Genomic DNA, 14,287 nt, shown 5'->3' with positions numbered 1-14,287 from the left:
CTGTGAGAGAGCAACAGCTGCCGGCGGCGGTCGGCAAGGGAAGGCGGGGGCCGCATCTCAGCCAATGGGAACGCGGTTAGCGGGCCTCTACGAGGAGGGACCGCTTTGTCTCTAATAAAGAAAGCATAGTCAGACACATACATATGACTAACATTTAATAAAGAAAACAATAACAGATCATTGGAAGTCTGACGTGAGGAGAATGGACCATAACAACCCCGCTTTAAATCCTCCAGAGCTTCGGACCCGATGTTTTGATGACATCTGAAGGCAATCTGGACTAATGGGACAAAATCAATTTAGGCCGGGGAACAGTGAAAGGTCATAGAAAAGTTGCAAACAGTATTAAGTCAATTGTATAAGCTGCTGGTGAAAGAGACAGCGCTGTTGTTGTTTCCGTCATTGCAGCAGTGGTGGGCAATCACAGGAAGCAGCTGCTAAACGGCAGCGCAAATGGATAGAAAGCACTCGGAGCGAACAAACGGCAGTGGTCCAAGGGTCGGTCGGACGGGCCAGCGAGACGTTCGTCATCGTCGTTGACTCAGCGTTTCCAAGCACCGGACGGCTCTTTTGGAAACAAGTCTTAGTAAAGGACAAATGGGGCGTTATTTCAAGCAGAAAATTAATTTTAATTTAATTGTAACAAGATTTAAAGACAGTCAATTGGCTAATTAAAGTCATTGTAAAAATTAGTTAGCTAATGTTTGTAAGGATTATTCAAATTTTAATGTACTGTATGGGCCCGAATATAAGACAGCCCTGATTATAAGACGAACCCCTCTTTTTCAAGACTCAAGTTTGAAAAAAAGACTTTTTGAACATCAAATTAATTTTTATACAGAAAATAATTACAGTACATCCGAAACAAATCATTATAACTAGAGATGATGCCGATCGATCGAGTCCGATCACGTCATTTTCAAAGTATCGGACTCGGCAAAAAAATATTGGAAATGCTTTTTTTAAATATATATATATTTTTTAAATTAAATCGTTTTCTAATTGTATTTAACGTTACAGACATAATGTTACACTCATCCAGAGTCTTTAGTTTAGGCTTAAGGTTGGGTTATCAAATTTATCCTGATAATGGCGGTAATTCATTTTTTAAAAAATGTATCACGTTAAAATATTTAACGCAATTAATGCATTCGCTGCACGACCCACTCACGCATTGGCGCACTCAGTCTGTAGTGGCGCCGTTTTACCTATATAGAGAACTAAAAGGCAGCGTAAAATGAGTAGAGTGAATTTTGGCAGCCTTTGGAGCCTTTTTTTAATTGGCTAAAGCCTTACAATCCCTCTCCCTACGATTAGAAATAATGTGGGAAGCAATGTGAGGAAGCAAGGTAGTAATTGATCTTTTTCTTAACACCCTATGTTATTTCCCAACGCAGATAAGATATATTAATTGGTAGCCCTACGCACAGTCATGGTTGCACTTCCCATCATGCATTTGGGCATGGCTACAGTATCTTTTACTGAAAGCTTAACAAATACACTAGATGGCAATATTTAGTCACAATATGCAAAGTCACAAGTCTTTCTATCCGTGGATCCCTCTCACAGAAAGAATGTTAATGATGTAAATGCCATCTTGAGGATTTATTGTCATAATAAACAAATACAGTACTTATGTACTGTATGTTGAATGTATATATTTGTCTGAGTTTTGTTCATTTTTTTCTTAATGCATTGCCAAAATGTATATGATCGGGAAAAATTATCGGAAATGATTGGAATTGAATCGGGAGCAAAAAAAAAGCAATCGGATCGGGACATGTCGGGATCGGCAGATACTCAAACTAAAACGATCGGGAGCAAAAAAACATGATCGGAACAACCCTAATCATAACAATATATTTGAGAGAAAAAGCATGTTATTTTGCCTCATTCAAATCTTAATATCTGAACATTTAAATATGTAAACTTAAGTGCAATCACATTCGTAAATGAATGGCTTCTGGTTTTTGAAATGTAAATAAACCAATCTATTGTGATAAAACAACAAAATTGTAATAACTGCATTAACCATCAAATTGAAGTCTAACTGTAACAGTAGTCTTGAAACAAATCTGAATAAGGAAAAACATTGCAATAAAATAATGCAAACTGGTTAAACTTGAGAGTAGCTGAGATCTGTCATGACAGAACATCGCTGCAGTGATATCTGGCGCCATCGAGCGTCATGAATGGGTATAATGTCTAGACCTCGAATATAAGACGACCCCCACTTTTTCAGTCTTTATTTCAATGCAACAAACACCGCCTTATACTCGGGCCAATACGGTACATTTAATTGAATGACTAGATTTGTAAGTTTTTTGTAAAACTTCAAATGTGTCATGAAATCTTTCATATTCGTATTTTATTATGTATTTTTTTTATGACCAGAACCGCTGTTTATTAAAATATTGAATTCAGTCAAATAATACACAAATTGACAAATGTTAGAAAAATAAAACATGTTTTTATTGAACACATTTTTTTGAAGAAAAATTATAAATGTAAATATAACAACAGATACAAATTTTTGAGGCAGTTTAATTCTATGCTGTGTAGTGCTGCAACGATTAATCGATTAAATCGAGTAATTCAATTAGAAAAATAGGTTGTAATTAAATTTCGCTTCTTCGAGTATTTGTTTAATTAAAGTGGCGTTGTAATGGTTTGTTTTCAAAGTGTTTGCATTTAGTTTTATTGATTTGGGTGGATACGCTGCCCTCTAGTGGCGACAGTGAATATGACAAAACTCCTTTCACATGGCTGAATCCAGCTGCTCCCTGTTAAGACTAACATAAACTAGGTTTGTGTTTGTTTTAATGCATTCGTAGTTTTGCTTATAGGTATTTTTAGCCGTTTATTGTGAGAATATGTTTGAACGTTTTGTTAAGCGCATTGTAAAAAAAAAACACACAAAAAAACCGTTAGCATTTTAGAACATTTAAGCAAGCAAACTTTTGCTATGTAAGCCAATTTTCTTTTGTTGTACTTAGATCCTCATATTTTTAATATTGTTTGAGGCTCAGCTCAAGTATTTTTTTAGGTTCCTTATCCAATTATTCCATAATTCGAACTAACTAGTTCATCAATTAATTGACTACTAAAATAATCGATAGATGCAGCCCTAATATATAGTACTAAATATTTCATAAAAATTAGACTAACACATATTCTGCTGTGAAATTAAGTCTATATATATTAAAAATGTTCCCAAATATTTGTAAGGATACTTGACTATATACAGTGCCTTGCAAAAGTATTCGGCCCCTTTGAACCTTGCGACCTTTCGCCACATTTCAGGCTTCAAACATAAAGATATAAAATTTTATTTTTTTGTCAAGAATCAACAACAAGTGGGACACAATCGTGAAGTGGAACAAAATTTATTGGATAATTTAAACTTTTTTAACAAAGAAAAAACTGAAAAGGGGTGTGCAATATTATTCGGCCCCCTTGCGTTAATACTTTGTAGCGCCACCTTTTGCTCCAATTACAGCTGCAAGTCGCTAGGGGTATGTTTCTATCAGTTTTGCACATCGAGAGACTGACATTCGTGCCCATTCTTCCTTGCAAAACAGCTCGAGCTCAGTGAGGTTGGATGGAGAGTGTTTGTGAACAGCAGTCTTCAGCTCTTTCCACAGATTCTCGATTGGATTCAGGTCTGGACTTTGACTTGGCCATTCTAACACCTGGATACGTTTATTTTTGAACCATTCCATTGTAGATTTGGCTTTATGTTTTGGATCATTGTCCTTTTGGAAGATAAATCTCCGTCCCAGTCTCAGGTCTTGTGCAGATACCAACAGGTTTTCTTCCAGAATGTTCCTTTATTTGGCTGCATCCATCTTCCCGTCAATTTTAACCATCTTCCCTGTCCCTGCTGAAGAAAAGCAGGCCCAAACCATGATGCTGCCACCACCATGTTTGACAGTGGAGATGGTGTGTTAAGGGTGATGAGCTGTGTTGCTTTTACGCCAAACATATCGTTTTGCATTGTGGCCAAAAAGTTCAATTTTGGTTTCATCTGACCAGAGCACCTTCTTCCACATGTTTTGTGTGTCTCCCAGGTGGCTTGTGGCAAACTTTAAACGAGACTTTTTATGGATATCTCTGAGAAATGGCTTTCTTCTTGCCACTCTTCCATAAAGGCCAGATTTGTGCAGTGTACGACTGATTGTTGTCCTATGGACAGACTCTCCCACCTCAGCTGTAGATGTCTGCAGTTCATCCAGAGTGATCATGGGCCTCTTGGCTGCATCTCTGATCAGTTTTCTCCTTGTTTGAGAAGAAAGTTTGGAAGGACGACCGGGTCTTGGAAGATTTGCAGTGGTCTGATGCGCCTTCCATTTCAATATTGATGGCTTGCACAGTGCTCCTAGAGATGTTTAAAGCTTGGGAAATCTTTTTGTATCCAAATCCGGCTTTAAACTTCTCCACAACAGTATCTCGGACCTGCATGGTGTGTTCCTTGGTTTTCATAATGTTCTCTGCGCTTTAAACAGAACCCTGAGACTATCACAGAGCAGGTGCATTTATACGGAGACTTGATTACACACATTTGGATTCTATTTATCATCATCGGTCATTTAGGACACCATTGGATCATTCAGAGATCCTCACTGAACTTCTGGAGTGAGTTTGCTGCACTGAAAGTAAAGGGGCCGAATATTATTGCACGCCCCACTTTTCAGTTTTTTATTTGTTAAAAAAGTTTAAATTATCCAATAAATGTTGTTCCACTTCACGATTGTATCCCACTTGTTGTTGATTCTTGACAAAAAAATTAAATTTCATATCTTTATGTTTGAAGCCTGAAATGTGGCGAAAGGTTGCAAGATTCAAGGGGGCCGAATACTTTTGCAAGGCACTGTATTTGATATTTCCTAAGACAATAACATTCGCTTTTATTCAACAAATGTAAATAAAACACAAATTTCTTAGGCATTGAATTTTATTCTTTATATATTCCAAATACAAAAAAAGATTTCATATGTTTAAAAAAATAAAATTATACATTTGAAATATTTCAGAAAATAAGTAATTATCAATAATTATTTAAAAACTTAAATATTTTACACATCTTAATCAATTTTAGAAAAAATAAGTTCATTTTAAGTAATAGTTATTAATCAACTATTAAAAAAATTATTGAACAAATCGACAACTTCATAAAAATTAAACCGTTTCATTTTGTTTTTTTAACCCTCCTGTTACGTTGGTGGGTCAAATTGACCCGTTGAAAATTTTAACACATCTTTTAAAGTGAAATTGTTATTTGTGATGCTTTTTTTTTTTTCTCACAGAGGTCAAATTGACCTTTTTTTCCCCTATTTTAAATAACCCGTTGAAAATTTTAACACATCTTTTAAAGTGAAATTGTTATTTGTGATGCTTTTTTTTTTCTCACAGAGGTCAAATTGACCTTTTTTTCCCCTATTTTAAATAGTCTATTTTTATTTAGGAAACAGTTGAACACATATTTTGCAGTGAAATTATTATTGGAGTCATTTTTATATGAGGATATTTAGTCATAGAGGTCAAACTGACCCATCATTTTATAAAAAAATAGGAGGTATTTTTTAGGGTATTGAATGCGTTTTGCTAGTCTTAACGACTGTGAGTGACACAGCTTCACATTAAATTAAAAAAAAAAAATCTTTCTGACACTGCCAGTTGCCACTTGCCATTGACGACGATAGACATCTCATTTGAAATGGATCAGACGTCTATCACCGTCAATGGCAGCCAATGAGTCTGAGCTTAATTTTCTAATAATATTTCGTCACCTGCACATTTCTTGGTCAAACTGACTTTGCAAAACTGAGAATATCAGGAGGGTTAACAGGACCTTGTGTTTTAAATAACTAGCTGCCATTTCGACTGGGAGAGGCTAACAAATGGATTGGACGTCTTTGGAACTGAATGGCAGCCAGTTATTTAATTATCTAGTAATAAATAGTAACCCGAGAAAAAAATACATGAGACCGGCTGTCCTTCATTTTGTTGTTTACTTCTTGTTGGTTTATAACAGTCACAGTCACATGATCCGAGTGTGCCTTCTCAAACCCCTCCCCCTCCCCCCGCCTGTTCTTTTCTGCTCCTAGCAACTACTTTCCTTTTTCCACCACACATTCTTCTTGTTTTTCCTAACTTCCGTGTTCTGAAACACGCCGACCTCAACACGTCCTCTTCTCCTTCTTTTTCATCTTAACAACAACAGCCTCCCTTGCTCGCCACAAAACCAAAATACGGGGCCGCTCCGAGCGTGCGGGCCTGCCCGGGCCAGTCGCACAAACATCTGGAAAAGATCTGAGGGGGGAACATGCAGACATTCTTGCTCTGTTGGGAGGGGCCAGGAAATTGAGGGGTGGAGCTTTATCAGTAGCTTCCAGTTGGTCCTTCATGTCGTTTCAGACTGCAGAAATTGATGACTTCGACCCCTTGAGGTCAGGTTTAGACCTGCTGAGAGCTTTTAAACTGCTTTGAAGTCACTCAAAACTTGATCAATTGGCCTAACAGTGGTTGGATGCTTATTTGTAACGACGACAGAGCTCCGCAAGAGGGGGGCAACGGAGCAATTACGACGTTACATCAACAGATTCGAAATCTGGGGTAGTTTCAACAGTAAGGAGCCCTTAAAGGGACAGAAATAAAATAAATTTAAGCAATCTGGTACACACTAGATAGCTTCTGGTGCGCATTAAAAACAATCTTGTAAACATTAACATTATATAGCATTTAAGCTAGCGGAATTTTGCTATGCAAGTTAGCCAATTGTAACCCTAACCTTAACCCTAGCATTACATAGCATTTAAGCTAGCGGACTTTTGCTATGCAAAGTTAGCCAATTGCAACAATGCAACAATTGGCTAACTTGCATAGCAAAGGTCCGCTAGCTTAAATGCTAAATAATGCTAATGTTTACTAGAAACTATCTGGTGTGCACCAGATTGCTTAAATTTATTTTATTTCTGTCGATTCCCCTTTAGGGGCTCTGTACAGCAGAGTCCAAAACTGAAAAGAGCTAAAGATGGTTAGCATTGTAGGTGACTGGTGTTTTACAATACAAACTTGACTATATTATACATAAGAATACTTTTGTTGTTGAAATATAACAAAATTCAACATCTTCAGATATGGAGTTTTGATTTTCATCAGTCAGAGGGGACAGTCTCTGCAGAGTATGGACTACTCATTGGCAGCCGTTGACGGTGATAGACGTCCAATCCATTTAAACTGGGAGGGTTAGCAGCAAATTACACAATCATTCAACAGTCGTGTACTTGTGATAAACTCATTTAATTTCACAGGACGATAAAAAGATACGCATGATTTTAGACGTTGATCATCGTCATGATCATGACAAGAGAGTTAACTAATTGGCTTTCACTGATGGTGATAAACGCCAAATTAATTTTTGCCGCTCCGGTCAAACTGGACTGGACGTCAATCACCGTCAACGTGGGCTAAACAGCGAGTTGAGGCTGGAATCGGATCCAAACACATTTGTCAGGATTGGTAACAAAACTTCAGCTGTCGTGAGTAGCTGTAAAACGACATTAAAATCCAATATTTCGGGCTTTAAAATTCCAATAAGCCATTTTTTGGGAGAAAAAAAAAAAAGGCAAAAAATTGCCCTTTGTTCATTTGCTCTCAAGTTGCGAGTCCCTTCAGTGTCACAAAGTACTTGTCAGTGGTGGTCATTTCTCCAGCAGCTGCTTCCTTTGCTCCTCCCACAAAGCCTCCAGATGCTCCGCCCTCTTCACAGCAGCCTATCGGACGACAGCGTGCGGAATGTCAGCCGGCCAATGGCGAAGCCGCGTCTCGGTCGGGTAAACTTACCTCATGCTGCTTCCGTAGAACGCTGACCGCCTCGTCTTTCTTCAAGATGGCTGACTTGACTCTGTGGGGATGATGTCATCAATGAGCGTCACGGCTTACGTTTATTTTAATCATGTACATAAATTATTTGTCTTTAAAGTTTAAATATATATATATTTACAGTTATTATATTTAATCTTTTCATTTTCAATGTTTTATATAATGAAGCTAAAAAACAAACAAAAAAAAAATATACATATATAAATCTTTTATAGGTCAATCTGAGTTCAACCAGCCCTCCATTCTGATTAAAAATTATGTCAATCGTTCATGCTTCGTTTGTGCAGGCTTGTGCTGTAAACATTTTCTATTTGATACTATCGTTTTTGAGATATTATTTCGAGTGATGACTTTACGCAGCCCCCATTTATTGCAAAATGGACCCGATATGGTGCCATTCGTTTATGCTCCAAAAAATTTTGTTTGTGCTGCTATTGTTTTATAGATATTGAGATATTAATTTCAAGTGACGCCACTCGCAGCTTTTCTGTATCCAACTCCTGCGGTTGACGGAACGTTCCAACGCTCTCAAAAACAAGGGTGTCCCAACAACTAGCGGAAACATAGCACAAACGAACGCCATCCTTCGGATCTATTTTGCAATAAATAGCGGGCTGCATGATGTCATTACTCGAAAATAATATCTCAAGCCACCATTTACTGCAAAATGAACCCGAAGGGTTGCCATTTGTTTGTGCTAGGTCTGCGCTAGTTGTTGGGAAACCCCTCTGTTATTGAGAGCGTTGGTATGCTCAGTCAGCTGCGACGGAGGGGCTGTGATTGACGTCTTCACTTGAGAGCAGCAGAAACAAAATTATTTACAGCACAAACCAATGGCACCATTGTGGTTTTGTTCCGCTGTAGATGGGGGGGCTGCGGGGGGCTTACTCAAAATTAATATCTCAGTATCCTAAAAACGATAGCTGGAAAAAACGAAAAATTTTACAGCACAAACAAACCATAAACAATTGACACCGTTTTTAATCAAAATGAAAAATGAAAAAGAACTGGTTGACCTCAGACTGACCAATAAAAGAATTGTAAATATCTAAAAAACAACAGCAGCACAAATTAAACTTTTTACAGCACAAACAAGCACAAACGATTAACATCATTTTTATATAATTTTGCATCTGATGGGCGGGCTAACTTCTCAGAGGTGAAACTGGCACCTGTGCTCTAGCGAGTTGGTCATTTTGGTGTGTAAACAATGGCCCAAATGAGCAAAAGGTTGTGCTGCTTTACCTCTGGTGCACTTGGAGGAGCTCCTCTTCCTTCTCCTTGGTGACGCGGTCCACCTCCGCCCGCATTGTGGCTCGCGCCTCTTCCGCCTCGGCCCCTGCTCTTTGCGCCTCCTCCTCCAGGAGCAGCAGACGCCCGGCGAACTCTTGCCGTACGAGCGAAGCCGCGGTGTGGCGCTCCTCCAAGAGCTGGTCCCGGTCCTGGGTGACGGCGAGCGCGTCCTGCTCCTTCTGCTTCAGCCGCTCCTGCAGCACGTCCAGTTGTTGAAGCGTGTCGGCGTGCTGCCTCCTCAGCTCCTGTTGCTTTTCTGCCGACTCCCTCAGCGACCGCTCCAGCTCCTTCAGCTCCGCCTCGTACGTTTCCCGCACGCGATTGACCCTGCCGGTGAACGTGGACAACACGTTTACAGCCATTGTTAGTGCTGCCCTCAAGGAATCGCCAATTATTTTTTGCTATTTAGTTGACACATTGGCAAAAATCATCTTAAAGCTAACCTCGGACTTAAAGACTAGTAGGCTCTAATAAGCCACAGTCGTTCTCTTTTACTATAATTTGTAATTACAAACACATATATAATTGCTATTGATTTAAAAATCTATAATATTTAGTACATGTTTTGACCTACGGAGGGTGCCATGTTTTCCGTGCGCAATGCACGCTGGGGGTGAAGATGCAGTTGGGCTGGACTGCAAGAACAGCTGTGCTAGCTAGCAACTGAAGCTAGTATGACGACTGGGATGATTTTGTCACATTCTGGCTGGTCAGATTGTTTTGTTACAGAGCTGTGGGATGAGTTCCCGACGCCGTACCTGCATCCAATTCCAGCTCATCAGCAGTGTCTTTTAACCGATCCTAGGCGGCTTGCCGAGAATTGACTTGCTGCCATTTGGCAGTTATTTTTATATATATTTTTTCGTTATTTTTTTTTTTAATTTGATCCCGACCTACTGTTTCGGACCCTTTTTGCGTCCCCCTTTTCACGATCGCGTGTTTCTTGTCTGTTCAATAAATCTAATTTCTAATTCCGTAGTCAAGCCAGATGCACTTTTTTTTCAGTTGCGTTTCCCTTACAGATTTTACCGCATAGAGACAGACAACACATGCAGGTTGCGATTGCCAATAACAACAGAACGTGAAAAGTCAAACTAAAAACTCTAGCGCACCGCTCTCACTCTGTTGTCAATCACACGGTGCATTCAAGAACAGCATGCATAACAAAACTGCCACATTATAACCCGATTCGTTGCATGATTATTATTATCATATTATTGTTCCGAATTGTATTTCTAATTTATTTGTTTTGCTATGTGTAATTGCTATTTGTATTTGTACCAGCAGTACTAGTATTTATTAGGGATTTAGCATAGGTTTTTGGGCTGTGGAACGAATTAATCAAATTATAATGTATTCTTATGGGAAAATCCCACTCGACATACAACCATCTCAACTTACAAACCAGGTCCTAGTTAAATTAAATTCGTATGTAGTGGTACCACTGTATTGAAAAGCGATTTATTAATTAATTCTTTTTTTGTTTTTAAATAAAATGATATTTAGAGTTGTTTTCCTGTTTTTTATTTTTTCCCCTTTTTTTGTGTAAACAGTAAAAACATGTAGTTTTTACCTTAATTGATTTAATTTAAAAAAAATTGTATTTAATTTTCTCTTATTTTGCTTTTCTTTTTGTTTTTTCCCCCATAAAGTATTTTTTAAAAATGAATAAAGAAAATTTGACTTGGGGGCTAGTAGCAGTCCAACGATCGCTGTCAGCCCTCCCAGTCAAAATGGATTGGAAAATGAATCGCTAATCACTTAATGCCAGCCACCCCAGAAAAAAAATAAAAGGTATTTGAGCAATTTTGAGCTAAACAATGTTTCCAAACAATTAATCAAGTATGAAAATAGTTGTTGATTAATGGTGGCAGTTCTACTGAGCAGCAGACAGCCGGCTGACCTGTTTTGTGCGGCCCTCTCGAACTCCTCCTTATCCTTGGTGGTCTCCTCTTCCAGCGTCCAAATAGCTAGCTGAATCTCTTTGTCACGCTCCTGCCTCAGCTCTTCGCGCAGCTGGCGCTCGTGCCGCAATAGTCCCGTCTCCTAACGGCAAAAAAACATCAGTGCCCGAGGCCAATCAACCAGACCGCTTCAGTCTCACCTGCTTCTTTCTGTATTCCTCCTCCCAGGTCATCTTCTCTTGCTCAAAACTCTCCTGCATCTTCTTGATCTCGGCCTGGCGATGCGACGGCGCACACATGGTGTCAAGGTTGCTTCCCTCTGTCTGAAAAGTTCCCTTCTCCCACCTGGTGTCTCCGCTCCTGCTCCTCTCGGGTTTTGTCCAGCTCCTCCCTGAAAACTCGTCCGGCCAAGCAGGAGTTTTCCTCCATGCGCCGACGCAGTTCCTCCATCTCCGAGCGCTGCCTGCACAAGAAAAGTCAAAAAGCGCATTGTTTTAGGTTGATACGGTTTACATTTTGTGCTCTTTCGTTAGATTGACTGCCATTGATGGTGCTAGACGTAGCGTTTAATTTCGAAGTTAGTGTCCACATGAACAAAAACAACCTAAGGTGGAATAATATTAACTCATTTGCTCCCAAAAACGTATAAATACGTTCTATTTTTAATTGTTTCAGTGTCCCAAAAACGTATTTATACATCTTTTACGTTTTTTTTCACAAGAGACACCTCTAGGTTCTGACGTAAGTTCGCTCCGAAGCACAACGCTCAAAATCTATTTTAAAGCAATAAAACTGGCCACTGGAGGGCAGTAGCACATTTGGTAAGAACTCATATCGGACCGTGAAAGGAAATGAATGAAGAGAAATAGTCAGGAAACGTTGGAAGAAGTAAGAAGTGTGAGAAAAATGTGGAGAACGATGTAAACACAAGGCGAATTCTGTTCTGAGGTAGTGGTCACTACAAAAGAAAGATTAAAAAAAAAATCTATCTTGATGAGACAGACAGGCGGTGAAAAATTTACCTCGTCTGCCGATACAGCCACCGCCACAACAGCGTCATCTCTCAGTTCAATAGTTTAGTTATGTGTAAATAAATTGTTACTTCGCAATCAATAGCTCTATTTTTCTTGTTGTTTATGTTATTTTGTAGAAGGAAAACATTGTTCAGATGTTTGGGATGTCAAAAAAGCAAAAAAATAGCTGTCTTAAAGTCAAAGTTATGTTTGAAATGTATGCTTTTACAAAAAGCTCAATTTCTCCTTTTTTTAATCAGAAATTGGAAAATTGCTCAAACTAAGCTATTTTCTAATGCTGATATCTAAAGAATGGAAAAATATATGAACTTACTTTTTATCCTGCTGAGAGAAGAGAGTCTAATCTTTCTTTTGGTGGGTTCCATGTTTATATAGTAATAGAACAGAATTTTCTGTGGGCCTTGCAAAATCAGTCAAAATCCAGTAAAACGGCCGGGAGCGAAGGGGGTTGCTCAGGTGAAAATGGCTGGGAGTGAATGAGGTAATTATATCAAAGTTACCTGTCGGCCAGCCGCGCCAGCCGCTCCTTCTCATCGGCCGCCTCCTTGTGGATGCGCCTCCTGTGCTCCTGCAGGGAGAGCTCCTCCTCCCGGAGCTGCTTCTGGAACTGGTCGCGGGCTAACTCTCGTTCCTTGCGGCACTGCTCCTCCTTGTCACGCTCCAGCTGCTGGCGGAGCTCCTCGCACTGGCGGGCGCAGCGCTCGGCTCCCCGTTCCTCGGACCGCAGCAGCTCGGCTTCGTGGAGCGAACGCAGCTTCTTCAGCTCCAGTTTGTGCTTGGAGATTAGCTTCTGGATCTCCGGCTCCAGGCCTGGACAGGAAGAGGAAACATTTTAAGGTGGGTAAGAGGAGGAGATGGTGGATGAGGATGGATAGGAAGAGGAGGAACATTGGATGAGAAGAAAAGTTGAGTGCTTGTTTCTTTTCCAGAGTGATAGAGAGTGAGAATGATATTGGATAATATCGGCATAGATTTTCGGCCAATATACATGTCATCTCCTAACTGAATGTAGAAGCCTTCTGCCGTTGTACAAAGACTGGCCACAGTTTAGCACGGCAGTTATGTTTCTTGACCATTAGGTGTCTCCAAATAAGATGCTTGGATTTGTTACGTGAGCATTATGATTATTAAAGCATCCGGTGGGGTATCACAATACAATTAGCCATTATATGTTAAGTTCACGGCCACGTCTATTGCTATCCGTTTGATATCGGTACCTTGATTTTTGGAGCTGGACAATATCGGGAGATCGTTTATTGGTTAAAAAGTCATTATTGGACATCTCTAGGTTATGCTTATTTATTAGAGGTGTGCAAAATTTCCGATTCTTAGATTATTCGCGATTCGGCCGTGGAAGATTCGAGAACGATTCACAAACATCCAAATTCCGATTACTGAAATATGCCAAGTAAAGCGGAAGTACAACACACTCAGCGCGCCGCGCGGTCAATGAGGAACGAAGCGAGAGTAGCTAAACATCATGCTTCTCATTACCCAGCCCCTCGGGTAATGCCAATGCTCAACTCACGGCTCTTGCTCAACTCATGCCACGAGATAAAAAAAAACACAACAACATACCTGACTGCTGCCGAAAAGCTGCTACTAAGTACATCCACATAATGTTACGGTAGATATCATTTATATAAGACTAGATGCAAAATAGATTCGGTAGCGTTAGCAGCACACCTACAAAAAGCTAGATGCGGGTGTTAGTAAACGGCCGCCATCTTAAATCAGTACACTTCCCTGCAAGGCTGTTGTAGCGAACCTTCCAAGCAAACCTAATTAACTTTTTATCTAAAATACTACTAAATCGGTAAAATATTGACTTGAAGCTATCTTTAAAATAGTTTTAAAACTTTCACATGTCGAAAGTAGACAAAAGGGAAATTATGGAATAACGGGAGCAATTTTAACAACTTTACGGTTGATTCATAACATTAAATTAATTGAATGTAGTTTAAAGCTGCTGGTACAGAATGGGGACTGGAGTTTTTTATATACAGTGATACCTCAGCTCACGAACGCTTAAGCTCACGAACTTTTCGCCTCAACAACATTAAATTCGCGAGCATATAGTCTCTGCTGACGAACTAGTTTTCGGCGGACGAACCAAACCACGCGGTCGAACAGCGCCACGAGAAGCTGACGCACGCTCACGGCGTCCCAGTT

The 14,287-nt window shown here is 39.7% G+C and overlaps 1 protein-coding gene across 5 annotated transcripts in view; it reads right to left on the bottom strand.

The window, feature by feature from the left end:
* Nucleotides 1–5,223: 5,223 nt before the first annotated feature.
* The window catches only part of cep131 (centrosomal protein 131), a 31,488-nt gene continuing 22,424 nt past the window's right edge, over nt 5,224–14,287 (bottom strand). For 3 of the 5 annotated variants that reach the window (XM_057826826.1, XM_057826829.1, XM_057826828.1), the window contains 7 exons: nt 12,616–12,925; nt 11,427–11,544; nt 11,282–11,356; nt 11,081–11,223; nt 9,130–9,504; nt 7,846–7,906; nt 5,224–7,775 (listed from right to left, as the gene is read on the bottom strand). In XM_057826826.1, the coding sequence (XP_057682809.1) occupies nt 7,704–7,775; nt 7,846–7,906; nt 9,130–9,504; nt 11,081–11,223; nt 11,282–11,356; nt 11,427–11,544; nt 12,616–12,925 (1,154 nt within the window). In that variant the 3' untranslated portion in view covers nt 5,224–7,703. The remainder of the gene's footprint in view (nt 7,776–7,845; nt 7,907–9,129; nt 9,505–11,080; nt 11,224–11,281; nt 11,357–11,426; nt 11,545–12,615; nt 12,926–14,287) is intronic. The other 2 variants (XM_057826827.1, XM_057826831.1) reach the window with 1 other exon arrangement.

Source organism: Corythoichthys intestinalis, chromosome 21 (assembly GCF_030265065.1).
Source record: "Corythoichthys intestinalis isolate RoL2023-P3 chromosome 21, ASM3026506v1, whole genome shotgun sequence".
Lineage (NCBI taxonomy): Eukaryota > Metazoa > Chordata > Actinopteri > Syngnathiformes > Syngnathidae > Corythoichthys > Corythoichthys intestinalis.
This window is presented reverse-complemented; position numbering and strand designations above follow the sequence as displayed.